At 34.3% G+C, this 17289-nt stretch overlaps 1 protein-coding gene across 3 annotated transcripts in view; it reads left to right on the top strand.

Annotated features, from left to right (window-relative positions):
* The window catches only part of LOC100876773 (uncharacterized), a 47704-nt gene extending 30498 nt beyond the window's left edge, over positions 1-17206 (top strand). For 2 of the 3 annotated variants that reach the window (XM_076541992.1, XM_076541991.1), the window contains 5 exons: positions 5454-5637; positions 5933-6201; positions 7742-8234; positions 8956-9093; positions 9478-17206. In XM_076541992.1, coding sequence (XP_076398107.1) covers positions 5454-5637; positions 5933-6201; positions 7742-8234; positions 8956-9093; positions 9478-9878 — 1485 coding nt within the window. In that variant the 3' untranslated portion in view covers positions 9879-17206. The remainder of the gene's footprint in view (positions 1-5453; positions 5638-5932; positions 6202-7741; positions 8235-8955; positions 9094-9477) is intronic. The other variant, XM_076541993.1, reaches the window with a different exon arrangement.
* Positions 17207-17289: the final 83 nt, after the last annotated feature.

The following is a 17289-nucleotide window of genomic DNA, read 5'->3' as shown; positions in this document are numbered from 1 at the left end:
CAAAATACATATGTTCCTAAATCCATGTATCCCAAAATGGTTATGTCACTAAATTCTTATATACCAAAATACATATGTCCCTAAATCCATGTATCCCAAAATGGTTATGTCACTAAATCCCTATATCCCAAACTGCTTATATCCCTAAATCCTTATATCCCCAAAATACTTATGTCCCTAAGCCCCTATATTCTAAAATAGCTATATCCCTAAATTCCTATATTCCAAAATGTCTACATCCCTAAATCCCTATATTCTAAAATGGCTATATCCCTAAATTCCTATATTCCAAAATGTCTACATCCCTAAATCCCTATATTCAAAAATGCAAATATCTCTAAATCCGTAAATCTCCAAATATGTCCCCATATCCCTAGATCCGTAAATCTCCAAATATGTCCCCAAATACCTAGATCCGTAAATCTCCAAATATGTCTCCAAATCTCTAGATCTCTAAATGCTTACATATCTAAATTTCTAGACTACTTATCCCTAGATACATAAATCTCTATATCCACAAATTTCCACACCGTTAAATCTGTAGACCTCCAAATTGGAAAGGTCATGTATCGAAAGATTAACATTAAACAGAGCTTTTCACCGAAGTCATTTTTTAAATCGGTTCTCGAGTTGCGAATAATCTGAAATTTTGCGTAAAACTTCGCGATACGTAAATATACCGTGCGATTACCGATGTAATAATAACTTGGCGAATAGTTGCCAGACTTTCAAGATTGTTGAGTAAGCTGCTGGATTATTTCGAAGCTTAGTACAAGCATTACTGTTGCTAAGTAGCAGTATTTCCTTTACTTCGTATTCAAATGTTACAAAGATATTTGCACACGTTCTGCGGAAACGTTTTGTCGAGCATTATATGTATTAACGCGTTACACGCTACAGAAACAACTCAACCGATAAGCGCGTATGAACGAGAAACTCAAGTGTAATGTAATTATTAGACCTTAAGTGCCGTGATAACGAAATGTTCCCTTAACAGCGAACGACCAATAAATATCGCGTAAAAGGGTACTCGAAAATGTAGATATTCCGGGAACGAAGTAGACTACTCATATCGAATGACAAAATACCGATACTCCGTCGGATACTATAGCGTTACAACGACCTTTCAAGTACAGTGGGAAAATGGCGTTGTTGTGGAAGGAGGTCGTTGTTATTTGTTAATTTTAATTGTTATATTTTCAAATTTGTTATTATTCAAATTTAGAAATTTCGAAATTTAATTTGGCGAATTAAAATATAGGGAATTTGGGGACTTTAAGATTCATAATTTGAGGAATTAAAAAATTGGAAATTTAGGGATTTCAAACTGATAATTTGGAGAATTAAAATATTGGGAGGTTAGGGATTTAAGAACGGATGATCTGGGGAATTAAAATATTGGGAATTTGGGGATTTCAAAGTTGATAATTTTGGGAATTAATAAATTGAGAATTTAGGGATTTAAGAATTGATAATTTGGGGAATTAAAATATTGGGAAGTTGGGGATTTCAAAATTGATAATTTTGGGAATTAATAAATTGAGAATTTGAGGATTTAAGAATTGATAATATGGGAATTAATAAATGGAGAATTTGGAGATTTAAGGAGGGATAATTTGAGGAATTAAAATATTGGGAATTTAGGGATTTAAGAATGGATAATTTGGAGAATTAAAATATTGGGAATTTGGTGATTTCAAAATTGATAACTTTGGAATTAAAAATTTGAGTATTTAAGGAATTAATAATTTGAAAATTTGAGAATTAGAAATTTGGGAATTTAGGGAATTAAGAATCTAGAAATTTGAAGAATTCATAATTTGAAAATTTGCGAATTTACAAAGTTAAGAATCTTGAAATTTACAAACTCAAAAATTTAAATATTGTAAATTAAAAATTTGGAAAATATAGAATTTTAGAAGTTCCAAATTCCCTAGAATGAAGTGGGAGTTCCTCCCCCCACACTAGTGCCTACACAAAGAAATCGCAAGTTACCTCACGTGCACGAAGAGCGTATTGCGCCGTTTTTTAACCGACTTCGTTACAAACCTTTCTTCGTCAGTTTCGCATGCGCAAGAACATGATAAAGTTTCATGAAGTAAAACGATCTGCGTGGTGCGTGCGACGTGGCAGATAGAGAAAATGTATAAAGCAATGAAAACGCTATTTACGTATCCTCGGACGCGATATTGTATACGAATCCTGTTGGAGGCGGTTTACCCACGTGCTTGCAAACCGCGCGTGCGCTTATTCCTGCAACGGCCTTCGTTCTCCTTCCTCTTCACCCCGTTTTCTCTGTCTCTATCTCCTTTTAACCTTACCTCCCTACGTACCATCTGTCTATTTCTGTTTCTGTATGTCTGTCTTTTTTCGCGACACGTACCCCTCCATCTGCTTAATCCCCTCCTTTACCTTAATCCCCTCCTTACCTCGTTTGCATTAAGGTGTGCGCACATTAGCAAGGAAACACGGTTATTACTTATCGATTTAAACTAAACTTTTTTGTGCCGGTGTAGATAATAGGTGTAACAAGAATAACGGTGTGCTTCATTCATGCATAATTGCCCTTTAAAACTATGAAAGTTAACCTTATAATTAGATAACCATTATTTCACTTCTGTGCGAATTTTTATGTTACTAACTTTTGTGTCTGGGAATTTAGAAATTGGAGGTTTGAGAGTTGAGGATATTTAAATTTTTAGACTTAGTTTTCAGTTTTGATTTAGTTTACAATTTAGGGACATTTAAATTTTGTAGTATATTGATTTTTAGATGATGTGATTTTTAAAATTGTATATTTTTTAGTTTGTAGATTATAATTATCAAGTTTTCAATTTTTTACATTTTTAATTTTCTAGTTTATAAAATTTCAAATTTTTAAATACTCATTTTTATAAATCTTTATATCATAAAATTTTCAAATGTCTAAATTTCTAATTTCTAAATTTTCAAGCACTCATTTTTCAAATTCCAAAATTCTCAAATTTTTAAATTTTCAACTTCACAAATTCCAATATCCAAATTTTCAAATTTCCATATTTTTAAGTTTTTAAATTCTCATATCATAAAATAAATTAAATAAGCGTTGCATTCTTCTGAATTAAAGTTGGTGACTATATTCACATTAACCATATCTTGATGTGATTAAACTATATTATTTTATAGTTAATATTATTGATATATTGTCTATAAAATGAATTATTGAAAATTATCTATAAAATGAATTATTGAAAATTACCTACAAAATGAATAATGAATAATCACACCTCTCAGATAAAACACCAATAAACAAGCCAAATAAACATTAAAAATTGTCTTCCGCTCGCTCATTCTGAACGCTCCTTCATGTTATTTCATCTTACATCCCTGTCTCTGTCTCCTGCTCTCCCCCTCCCTTGTTCTTTCTCCTCTTCAAGGTGTATGCTTCTGTCACTTCCTCTGTCTGTTTATCTCTTCGTGTAAGTGGCGATCCCAGTCATCTCTTTTCTCTGTCTGCGTTACCTTCTCCCTTCTCTTCTCGATAATCCCACCACGTGTACTTATATCAATGTGCGCCGGGAGCGCTGGCACTCGCTGTCACGTGCGTTTCTTCGCAAAACATTTTCTCCGATATCGACCAAAATGCTTATTACATTTTTTCTCTATATTTCTTTTTTCAAGAAGACGTAATTTTTCACGATTTCTTTAGACGCACGTGTAAAACTGAAATTGTTTTCGCATATTTTCGCGCACGTTTTACGCTCATTTCGCAGGACAGGACTGGCCATATAGGAGGCGCTATGGAGCCCCTTTTGGGACTTCAGAAAAAATAAAAAGATATTACGCTTAATTTTAAAGTTTGAACAAATTAAATTTATTTATTTATTTATGTATTACTATTATTTATTTATTTTAATTTATTTTTTGGTTGGTCATTTGTTATTGGTACTTCAATATGAATTACTATTTAATAGTAATTATTAATTAATAATAAAATAATAAAATTTAGCAACTTTGTTTAGAATATTATTATGGAATATTATTTCATTGTTTTACAATTTTTCAGTTCATTTTAAATTGCATTTTTATTAAATAAATTTTGCAAAATATTATTTAATTTTTTGAATTATTCAAACTTCTAAAATATTTGTTAGGCTTAAAATATAATTCAAAAATGAGTCAATACAAATTAAATTAATTTAGATACTCAGTAAACCCCTTTGAATACAGGATTTATTTAGAAAAAAATTAAAAATATTTAAAGTTTAAACCTGTATATTACAAAAATTTTCTTTTCTTGTTTCTAATGGTTTAAGTCCTGCAATAACAGTACATAAAAATAGTTAAAATTTTAATATAAAAATCCCCATCCTTTCTATCGTTCGAAGCTCAAGGTGTTCGTCATGTCTATCGCACCTGACGTAAATCGAGCGAGCACAAACAGTCGCGAGGCGCATTTTTGATCAGATTTGAGTTAGCACGTGGTAAGAATTTCGACCTTGCATATTTTTCTTCTTTTCTTCTCTGCTGAAGCCGTCGTGCCGGTGTGATGTTCGTTGTCACGTGCACGTTCCTTCACGCGTGTTTGTGCTGACGTCAAATGCAAGGCTTATCGTATTTCGAGGGAGAGGTGTCCTGAATCTGCAGGAGTATCATGTGACGTTCGCGTTAAAGTATTCTCGAAAGTATAGCGAAAACATTTGTATCGGCTTTCTCTAGCTTTTCTCACGCGTCCAATCAGCGATTCTCGAAAGGGTCTAGTTATCTAGCAATCTAGGGGAAAGTAGGGGAACACCGCTTACAAAGGATCACAATTGACCGACTTCGGTTTTAACGGGATTTTGTAAGGTGATACCACATGGGTTTCCAATGATACGTTTAAAGTATGCAGCAGGTGTAAATGTTTATTAATTTGTACATAAATCGATATCGTTAAGGGGTGAAAAATTATTGTATACTTTGATGAAAGCTAGCGTTCATTTCGACAAATCTTAATTTCTGTAACTTAAAATAAGTTGACAAATTATTAATTCTATTCTCATAATATCGTTATTTCTGTTCAAACAAAAAATTTGGAGAATCTATTAAAATAAGTATTGGTAATTAATGTGACTTATTTTTAAAACACTATAACTGTAACTAAAAGTGTTTAATTTACAACATAAGTTAATATCAGCAATCTTATGAATATTCAACCATAGGGGGTGGTAATGAACGAAAAAATATCTACCAAGAATATACAGTATTTTATATGATTAAGAATTCAAAATTATATATTGTACATAACTCAGACTTTACAAAAAAATAAACGTTTAATATTGTTGTGTATAAAGCAATCGATATATTTTAAAAGTTTCATTAAAATCAGCGATCCAAAGTTAGTGCTCTTCTCGTAAACGAAATCTGTATCGAAAACGATGAAAATTACGAAAATTCTACATTATCGATCGTTTCGTTTCATGTTTCTGTTATAGATGTTAGGAAGGAAGGAACGAGATTACGAACATGAAATGGAAAGGCTTGCCAGAGAAAAAATCGCTGCTCAACAGAGATTATTAGCATTAAAGAAGGAACTCGCGGCTACTTGGGATCATATTGATTTTAATACTCTTTTACCGGAACAAAATTCAGCTGCCGACATAACAGCAACGAAGAGTGGTAAATTTTACTGTTATGTTCATTTAACGCTATCAAAATTATAATCCCCTTTTAATTATTAAACGAAATTGCTTCTTCTTAAATTTTCTGAAAAGAAAAAAAAATGTCCATGGGTTATTTTCTGGAAAAAAAATGTCTTCATTCCTGGAAAAAGATGTCCATGGGTTTCCATAGTCAGTTTTCTAAAGAAAATGTTACTTTACATTTTTAATTTCATTCAGCACAATATCTGATCTAAGCTGTACATTTCACAGATAGCATAGAGTACGTATTAATTGAATTGTTCGTATTCAAGTGTCGGAAAACATGGACGTTGATGTAACTGGACTTGCTCGGGGTGGCACGAGGTACAGTAGTACCAGTAGCCTGAGCAGTGCAGCCACAGCGAGTTCACCGCAAACTCTTCAAACCACCAGCACGACTTCCAATATTCACAATCAAGTTGCGACTGCGGCTGTTGTTTGTCAAACTCAAGGCATGAACCTTGCGCAAAGTTCCAGGGACAGTCCACCTGCGAGTACGAGTCCTGGAACACCTGTACCTAGCATTCCTACTCCAGCACAGGTAAATTTAAAAGTAACAGAAAACCTACACATCACTGTACAGTTACTCACATTAATGTTATTTTACAGAAAGATGGACTACTTCATTGTAAATTAAAAATACAACTTTCTGCTATAATATTTAGTCAGACAAATCAGTTTAAATGTTGCTGTATTCTCACGTCTCGTTAATATTTGGACACTGGAATATTGTTTGCAAGCTAGCAATACTTAGAAGTTATTAGAACTGTGAAATAGGTTTTACAAGCGTCTGGAATGTAATTCTACTTTTAAGGTTGTAAACGAGTAATTTTAACATTCAATGAAAGCGAGTGAATACCAGTTTCGATAAGACAACTTGCAATTTATCATAGAGAGGAAGGTAATACTTAACGAGAAATAGCACAGTTATTAGTAACCAAGAGTACAGTAGTTAAAAAGTAAGATCGCATCGAATTTAAAGAGACAAACTCGAATTTTGAACTGAAGGAGAGTTCAAAAAGTACGCATTATACTGTACAATTAGCTGCAGAAGTTTATCATGAAAGAGGAAAGAAAATCAATGCTGGAACTACGCACAAAATAAGTATAGTAATCGAATAGCAAAAAGAAAACCGTACACTAATAACGTAAATAAAAAAATAGACTGATTTTCGCCAGACTATTTGTTCACAGTCTGAAGATTGATGAAAGCCTGTTATTTTCGCTGACAAGAATAAATATTGTATTTTTTTGTGCGGGTAGGAAAAGTATAGTGTGCAGAAGAGACAATCAATGAATGATTCATGTTCTTGTAAGATAAGCAGTGTGATGCGATATAAATCATACCTTCCTGCAATAACAAATATAGAAGTACTGCAGTGTCCGAATATTAATGTGAGTAACTGTACATAATACACAGGTGTCTCTATTTGGTAATATATCTTGGTAACGCTGAACAAATAGAGAATTGTAAAATAAATTCAAATGTCATCAAGAAAAAAATATGTAATTGGAAGGTAAATCTACAAATTCTAAAATGCTTTATTAAAGTAACAGATAGATGGTTCTGATAAAACTGAAATGGTACAGTCGGTAGAGCATTTGACTAGTGATCCGTAGGTCCCGCGTTCGAATCCCTACTCCGGCAAATTTTATCGACAGTTTTTTCCGTTCGCGTAAACTCTTTATACAAAATAATTGATTGTGCACCGAATAGCCCGCTTGGGCACAACGTGTGTTTTAGCGTTGTGTGTGAAACCGGTGCAAGAGTAAATACGCATTTGCACAAGGCTGTTTATAAATTAATATTAAATAGCGCATAAAAATGCGTATAATACTATTTTTTAAAAATCCTCTAATTTTAGTGAAGCCATAAAATGTGTACTAAAAAGCATCTTTCTATATTATACGGTAAAAAATTATTCTTATGTGATTTATATGTTTATGGGGCATGTAAAAAAATCAAAAATACAAAAATTTAGCTTGAATATAGTAATGTCATTCAATTATCACAAATAATAATAACTGTTATAATAAAATTTATTTGTAATAATAATATTAAAAATAAAATGTTGTTGCAGGAGAAAGTTAACACATCACCGAGCGGTATAGTGCAGCAGCCTCACCAGCTGCACCTACCCATCAGTGCTCAGATGTTGAACACGAGTCAAGGTTTGGCGACGATCGTCCCGACTCTTCAGCACATTGGTCCGAGTTTGCGAGTGATACCGGGTGACACGAGGCAGCTCCTGGTCGCTCATACGGCGGGCAACAACGAGTCCAGGCCTCTGACGTTGGCCGTGCAAAATTCTTCGGATCAATCGAGGCCGCTGATTGCTGTGCAATCGAACACTGGAAGTGAGCCAAGGCCCGTAGCGCTGGTCGTTCACTCGTCCACGGCCAACGACAACAGGGTAACGTTCGTGCATTCTAATCTCTCCAACAACGATAGGCCGTTGGCCCTAGCCGTGCAATCGTCCGCCAATGACGTCAGGCCAGTCACATTTGTGCATTCGGCAAACGAGGGAAGGCCGTTAGTTCTCGCCACGCATTCTCCTGCGCTCAATGTGACGAGTGAGTACCTTCTATAACGCCGTCCACCCGTCTGTTACACCGAGCTGGAGAGTTGGCACTAGGAAGGAACGTGGGTGTGATTGCTCGTAGCCTAATAAGCCTCTGGTCTATTTGATCATCATCGTAAAAACGAAGCACACGCAGTTCCGTTATGAAAGAGTAGAGTGTAACTACAAGATTTATGGGTCACTACTGCATTCTATGACGAAGAAAACAAACGAGATGCATGTGAAGGAGATGGAGAAACAGTGGCGTATCTTGAAACGTTAGCGTAGGCTCAAAATGTTAACGCTTAGCTACCATGTCTTGCATAACCGTCGAGTCACCGTTTTTGATCAAACTTTTTCTTGAAAAATCTAAAGCAATGCCCGTCTTAGTTGCTTTTGTCAATAATCATTTGAGAAGGATATTTAATTTGATGTTAAGAAGTACCAAATTACTTAATTATATTTACCTGTAGTAGAGAAGGTAGTAGAGTAGTGTAGATTCTTGAACTAACTCTTTGAAGTTCAAATTAGCACCTAGTCGATAATTTGATTTTTGGTTTCGGGTCAAGTACTACAAGCCGAACTGCAAACTCTGTTCTAATTTTAAGTAACTTTCCAGCTCTGTACAGATATGCTTCTATGATTCTTAAGACTGTTATGACTGATTCTTATTAATCATAGAATACCAAAGTGTTTCACATAATAAATTTGTCATTGTGACAATTGTATTACAGACGCTCAAACAAGGATAAGAGCGGGAGACGCACAGACCACGCATAAAATGGTCGGTGGTGTGACACTGGTAGGCGGAAATGGATCAGAGCTCACAAGACTTCCCGGTGGCGCAGAGTTAAACATTCTTCCGGCAAATGGTATGCTTTACACTCTAACAATTTTCTTTTCTTGGGTTTCATTAGTTGTAATTACTATATTCTGTTGTACATTCTATAAGGGCACCATATTCCAAGGCAGGTCGTCAGTATTGCGATTTTGTAACATAGTGGTGCCAGATTAAAATATCCATTAGCAGAGCGATTCGTATGTTTTTCATATACGTGTTGCTTTGAAAATGGATGACAGATTAGAAAATGTAAATGCATATTGAGATATAAAATGTATAATATTTAATATATCGGAGAAAGACTTATAGGAGTATGGGTCTACACCAGAAATACAGCAACTCTATCCGTGAATATTAACATCCTAGAGGCAAATTACCGTACACTTTATTTTGCAATTGATCTTGTGGGTTACAGGATTAACACTGAGCCACGCAGGAGTGTCTCTTCAGACTACCACAGGTAAACCAGGCTCTACAGTGATGCAGAACGCTCCGTCCACAGAGGGTATAGCTCACATCGTTGGTCCACATACACCTTTATCCGGTCTGACACCGATCGTCACCCCGATGACCGTGGTCTCGCAGGGGAACCAAGTGACAGCTCACATTCTAGCCCCCTCCAGTCTTGCTGGTAAAATGATCACCAACCCGATTCTCAAATCCGTGGCACAAATGCCGATTGTGAACGCTCAGTATCTCAACACCACGACCTTGGTGAAGCCAGTTGTTGTTGTAAGTTCGCCGTCAACATCGACGCCGCAGTCGACGACAGCTTCCAGCACGCAACCCTCCTCGACCACCCATTCGACCGTCTGACAGAATCAAAAGCGAATGAAGTCAGTCTGAGAAATGGCTGGGGACAATATCGAGGCATGGGGTAACGGAGGTTATCACCATAGATCGTTTAATCGACACGAATTTACGTTTCGTTGTCATGCATTAACCTTCGCGTGCATAAACAACTCTGTGTCTGAGGATCACGTTCGGTCAGACACCATCAGAAGAGACTTTCTTCTCCTGTTCATGATACTATTAACAACGTCGAAGAAGAGTTTCTTATTTTCGAACTTCGTGCGTCCCTTCGTTTTAGAGGTGTGACTATCGTTTGTCGATATTTTACCGATAGCTTATTGATACTTAGGGCTACTTTACCGAACCTCGATTAACTTTATTCGATGATTAATTCGATCAGAGTAACAAATCTTTTAACTATGATGTTCCTAACATAACCTTTTCAGTCTGTACGGTAACATCAAGTAATACATTCAAATATTAAAAACATAGTTTTAAGATGAAATACATCATTAACTTATCGTAATTTGACAAATGTGAGGGCTGTTCGTGAAATGATAATGAAAAGATAGGTTAAGAACCATAGCTAGTTAAATATTTTACTGTTGGATGCATTTCAGTTAGTCATTGATTATTGTTAATTGAAGTTAGTTGAAGTAGCCCTTAGCGGTATATTGATGATATTGTTAATATATTGGTTAAAGAATTACTGAACATTAAGGACAAGGTGACGTGACATAGAGCTATGTACATTAATTCGATTCGTGCACACCATGCGGTGAATTGTGGGACTAACCCGCGATAACAAATATAAAATTAAATTATTGAATGATAAATTTATTATTATATAATGATACCTTATCACTGTTATCAATATATCGACTTATCGATAACATTCCGATATTATCGATATTTATCGATAACGATACCGATAGTCACACCTCTACATCGTGTTTCAATTCGATGTTTAAGCTCTTCCAAATGGCTGAGCCGACTGAGATGACGTTGAGAAACCTTTGCTCAACTCGTACAATTGTGCATGGTACCTGGAATCTAGAGAAGCTTTAGAGAAGTACTTACCACGTGAATCGAACACTAATCATACAACATGGAATTTTTCTTCCTCGGTAGCAAAAGAAAATTGCTGTAGTGAAACATTTCAAATTCTATCTATACAATGTTTAAAAATGATTGATTCGAATTGTTATCAATTGTATCGGTAATTGTTCGTATTCAATTATCTATCTGAATCTTCTCTCAGAAATTGACTACATACATACACGTGTATGTTTTATTGTATATAATAACACACTATTTGCACGATTTTTAAATTGCTTATGTCGGACAAATTGATATATACGACTATCTCTCTATCTCTCTCTTTGGTACCTTGTTGCAATTGAAGTTCAGCATACGAGATTGAAACGACAGTGGTTCAAGGGTCACGTTAAATACGAGATCGGTTGAAAACGTTTTTTGCAAATTGTTCGAAAAATCTTGAAATCGGATGGATCACGGATACATGCTCGTGCTTTTAAATTATCATTGTAATAGTGGCTGTGGAGATACGATTATATCGAACTTTGTCGTAACGCCTACGGATTACTTTCTAAAATTAGATCGTAAATTGAACTTCCGTTCGCGTCGTACACACGGCAAGGAACACGGATATATGTTTGATAAAATATGCTCAAGTATTTATTCGTTTATATTTATTCTACAGAACGCAACCGAGCATCAAGACGTTTGCCTTGGCTCCTTCATTTTGATATCTTTACCGGGTTTATTTCGAGATGGATTATCGCTTCAAAGCATTATGAGAGCTTTATGAAAGATGTGTGTACACTCACGTGCAACTTAGGGTCTTTTTGTTTAAAAAGAGTGTAGGGGTTAGGTATCCTACAATATTACCTGAGTTCAGATTTATTTATTTAATAAATGACTTGTTATGTTGCTACAAATGGATTGTAGCAATGAAGAGGTAAAATTTTGTCAAATTTCAAACATAAAGATTTTTATGTTTCAAAGTTTCTTGATTTCTCAATTTCGAAATTGAAAAAGTGCTAAATCTCTCTGATCGCATTAGTAAAAAAGTTACAGGTTATGTGATCCCTGCACCTACAATAACCGTTTGTTAAGTGCATGTGACTAGAACTCTAAAGCGGTTTGTTATGAAAGCGTTCATTTATCGAGCAGCTAATAACACATGTGCCCTTTCTTACATAAGTACAATGTAACATGTAAAGAAGATTGTGTCTATCAATAGGTATGAGAAGAAAGCTTTATGCGCATTTAACGAGTATGTATTTATCAAACGGTTGTGCTTTTAAGCAAGAGAAACCTACGTTGCATTTGAGTGTACATGTTTGTTAGTTCTAATCGCAGATACATTTTTGCATAATAACTAAAACTACACGGAAGAACGAACTAAGAAAATCTTCCGTTCGCGTTGCAAAAAATCAGAGAACTATCGTGTACGTGCAAATTGTTTACCGTACTATTTAAAAGAATTCTTTTCTACACGAAAACAAAACGTTTATATTTCATCTCGCGATGTTAATCCTTTGCGGTCCAAGTGTCTTCTAGATACAAGCTCAGCTAATTATTATCTGAATCTAACCCTCTCATGTATGGTGATTACATACGAGGAAATTTATATAAATTGATATTTTCAATTATTTATCAATTATACATGCAATCAAGGTTTTGTTTTTAGAAAAGTAACCAGTTTCAGGGTTTCTAAAATATATTTTGAGTGACGAGTGTAAAGTAAAATTTGTAGATGAGAGGGTTAAGAGATTCATTACATCAAAAATCATTCTATCATAGGTTTTTTAACCTGTAGTGTTGAATCAAAATAAATCCGATGTACAGTGGACCGTAAAAGGTTAAAGTTTCGAGTTCTTTTATTTGATATACTCTATGCGAGACCGTTAACGGTGTTTATTAAAACCGCTTGAAATAGCGGCGTGAATGATAATGAACCATCAGGAATACTAATAATCGTGATAATGTATTATTATTAGTTTGTTATAAATGGTTAACTTATGAAATTAAATTACCATCTATCTTTGCTACTGCATGTTTTGGTAGAATTGATGAATTGTACATTAATTTATAAATTATAATCAAATTTGAAACTCTAAATTAAATTGGCATACATGTTTTGTAGGACTTCTTAGTCAGCAAACTGCATCAGACTTCATCTTTCAAAATTGGTCATATCGTATGCAACGATTTAACATTTATTTAAGTTCATCATGGTACACAAGATTCCATTTATTTATTTGCAATTTGAGAGAAAAAATTTATCACAGAAGTGCACAAAATCAGCTCTCTCTCACGATTACAAGTCTGTATGATGATTTTTATACTTTCACGTGTGTGCTTCTGTAATGTGTTACTTTATTTTCTTCTCACTATAAGGTGAAGAAGAGAATAGAGTATTTATAAATAATCCATGCAGATTCTGTATTTGCATTTCATTATTCTTTACAATCACATTCTTTCTTTTGAAATCAATTTGCTTTATTCATTAGTACCAATTAAATTTCTTGTCCATAAAAATGTAAATAATTATACAAAAAAAATGAATCGAAAAAAAAAACAGAAGTTTAAAACCGGGCCAAACGACGTAATCATTTTTATATGCGTGCGTGTGAGTGTGCATGTGACTGTTAACGGTCTCTTTTCAGATATATCACGATTCGTCAACTAGTATTATTATTACTTCTATTCTGCGTATATATATACACACACGTATACATGTGTACCTTTTCGTTTCATTTTTTTTTTATTTTTTAAATTATTTAATCGAAGGCTTGGTCAGTCAGTTAAGTGCTGATAATATGTAAGTGTTCGTGATACGCGTGACCTCTGTGTCTCTGAATTTATCGACAAAATTCGTTGAAGGATTTATTTAAGTTGGTTAATGGAGAGAGTAATACTTTCAAAAGTGGAAAGGAACCCCCAAAAATGTTGCAAAATGTCACCCTGGTTTTTGGAGTAATTTTGTCAATGTTTTTCAATGAATTTATTGTACTGTAAGATTTTTAGTGTTACTGCTCAAAATAATTGAAGGAAATTGAGGAAACGCCTTGGACTCGAAGTGAATACCGTGTATTTATTATAGCAATATTTCTTGTACATTTAGAGTATTTTTGTAGAATATTTAGAAGGTGTTAGATCTTTTCGTTACGAACAGCCAATGCATTAATGAGATTTGATTGTCTAACGTGAACGTATTCACTGATGGAGAATATCAAATAGTAGTGTGACCTTTTTCCTCTACGTCCGCCATTTTTTCTAGAGAAATCTGCCTTGCTTGTCTTTGTACTTCCAAATATGTTATAGAACATATTCTCTCAAAATTTCAAGTGAATTTGATAGAACTTGACGTGTACAATTTTATAACTGCCATTTTCATAGTACACTTACAGCTTCACTAAAGCTCAACAGCTCAGCTTTAACTGCACAAGGTCGTAATTTTTAATAAATATTATTTAAATTATACTTTCAAATTTAAGCACTAAAAATTTAGGCCAAAATATCTGATATTTTCTCTTGTTGTGATTTACGTAGATGATATAACCTTCACGCTTTGCTGTTTTTTAAAGGAAAAATGGCATTAGAAAGGACTTCGTAACGAAGGAGATATAATTAACAATGCTCCACTTTGGAGATAAAAGTATTTGTTGATAAAAGGCGATTCTTCATTACTTTGAGCAGTGAGTCAGGCTATAAGCATATCATTTCCAACACAAGACTTTTGTTTTGTTATAAAAAATGTTGCAATTTAAAATTATGTGTGCTTCAATGGAGTACTATTTATAAAAAGTGCAACATTTGTATCGTACATATTAAATTTGATAGCAATAGTAACTTCAGGAGTATAATGTAGTCATAAATCTTAAAATCATTCCAGGAGGTATTACAAAACCATTTTGTAAAATATTATCATCACGAAGAGCCACCTTAATGACTATGTTATACTTCTATTTTTCTAAATCATATTCGGAATTTTTTGCATGATATCAATAACCAGTGCTCTGGGGAAGCATACTCAAGTAAATTTTGCTGATCTGTAATTTATTCAATTTTGTACACTTGACTGCAACTTAAGCTTTTCCTAGTAAGTCCTGCGCAGGGCCATATATCAAGACTATACTGTATGCTTCCAACTTTCAAATTAGTGAAGTTAGAATCTTGATAATTTAGAAATTTGGAAACTTACAAATATAAAAAGTTACAGATTCAAATTAACAAATTTAAAAATATAGGACTTTCAGATTTCCAAGTGTTTAAACTTTCAAGTTTCTAAATTTAAAACTTTAGGAACTTGGAATTTGGAAATTTAGAAATTCACAAATAAAAAGCAATATTCCAAATTTGTACAGTTGAAAATTTAGGTATTTAGAAGTATATAAATATCAAATTTTGAAATTTACAATTTTGGCGCCTTTTTCCCACAATGAAAAATATTCGTTGCGCTCGAGTGTACCTTCACATTTTACACAACCGTGGTGACTTTTTCATGCATCCTAATCGTACAATGTACGGTTAACAATGTATCTCTTACCATTGTTTTTCGGTATACGATATTTAAAAGTTTATATTTCCTTTTCCTCTTTGTTCATGGAAAATGAACGAGATTATTCTTTTCTCCACTTACCAATGTCGCGTTCGTTACTGACGAGGCGCGTTCCGCGCGATATAACGTCGAAGTATTTTTTTCGTAAATTGTAAAAAGTCATGTTGTGTCAAATGCATTTCCTTTTTAATTTGTGGCTTGCGATTTTTTGGCGTAAAGAAGGAGGAGAGGACACCTTTGTGATTCCTTTTTTTTGTTCGATAAATATTTTCGATTCGGCGCGCGCACTAGTCATTTTCGTTCCCTCCTTCGTTTAACGTGACCAACGATAAAAAAGAAGCTCCATCGGGCTTTCGAGCTGTACATTCGACACCTCGTTATTTAATCCAATCTCGAATCGTGCAATGGATGTAAATAGATGTATTAGACGTGTTTTGGGGGCATTCTTAACACACTGTACGCAACTGTGAACAATTGAGAGCGCAAAGGGAGGTTAGAAAGATTGTTATTATAACTTGTGTTCGTTGAACGCAAACAGGAGTTAATTGTTACCATTCCGTGCATTGAATATAAAATTATTTATAAGTTATGAATCGTAGGATCATCGGTTACAAATCTCTCGTTATATCCCTACTGATGAGACTATTGCGATTGGCAATATAGGAAAGGATCCATGCAACGCTTTAACGAAATTTGAGTTTGTGAAAATTTACAAAATTGAAAGTTTCTAATTTCAAGAACTCGTGATTTTGACTTCTCGACAAATTCCTTTGTACGAAAGCGTTTCAACGGTCCGTTTATATTTACTCCGTTTGCGTTCAGCGAAGGATCAATCGAAAGAGAAGCCGGGTAGCAAAATGAATCAAAGCAAAGTGGAAACAAAAAAAAAAGAACGTGTTTGCTGTTGAATAGCAGGCACGAGCATCAAGAGAAGAAAACGAAGCGATGCGAAATAAAAGAAGAAAAAGAAACGATATCCTGTTTCTTTTTCTCCGTTTTGTACATAAAAGTCTCGTGGATGAACGAGAATCTTCGAAAAGGAAGAAACAGAGAGAAACAGTCGGACAGGAAGAAAGTACAGAGAACGTGCGGGGAATATTATGTGTACATGAACAATGTGATATAAGTAATTAATGAAATTACTTAGCACTATAGCGTTTAAGCAGAACTGTTAAATCGTTTACAGCGTAGACGTGTATGATGCTAACTATTATTTACTAACATCCTAAAAAAGAACTGTAATAAGGGAATCTAATTGTACATAGAATTACGAATGGGAGAGAGAGTGTGAAAGAATGAGAGCGGAAAGGAATGATCATGGGATAGAATTATTATTGGAATATCAGAAACGAAAACGACGAAAGGGGGGAAAAAGAGGATGTGAGAATAGACGTGTAAAAAGAAAATTCTCGTAAAAGCTGATAAACGAGTCAAATTTCTTGTATATCCCTCGTGATAGAGCCTGTAGATTATATTTCTTGCGTGAATGCTGCAACGAGATGAGCAAGTGTGGCTGAATGTTGTTGTTGTTGTAGTCTATGTCGAATTTTGTTATATACCATTCGCTGGTATATGAAAAAAAAAACACGGTATATCTCATGAATCTTTTCGAGCGACTTGTTGCGTGTTGAGAGAAAGAAATGATTGAAAGAAAGGGTGAGGAGGGTGAAACACCCAGGCGCGTGCAACACTTTTTGTTTTCAAAAGAGTGCGACAAATTTCAATACAATCTATTATAATAAAAACGTAAGCGTGAATCGTTGCTCAGTCCTCTTTTGTATTTTGTCCTTCATACCTCTGGTAACTTACTAGAATTTACAAACCAAGGTTGTATTAATAAATACA

This window comes from Megachile rotundata, chromosome 2, assembly GCF_050947335.1.
Source record: "Megachile rotundata isolate GNS110a chromosome 2, iyMegRotu1, whole genome shotgun sequence".
NCBI lineage: Eukaryota > Metazoa > Arthropoda > Insecta > Hymenoptera > Megachilidae > Megachile > Megachile rotundata.
This window is presented reverse-complemented; position numbering and strand designations above follow the sequence as displayed.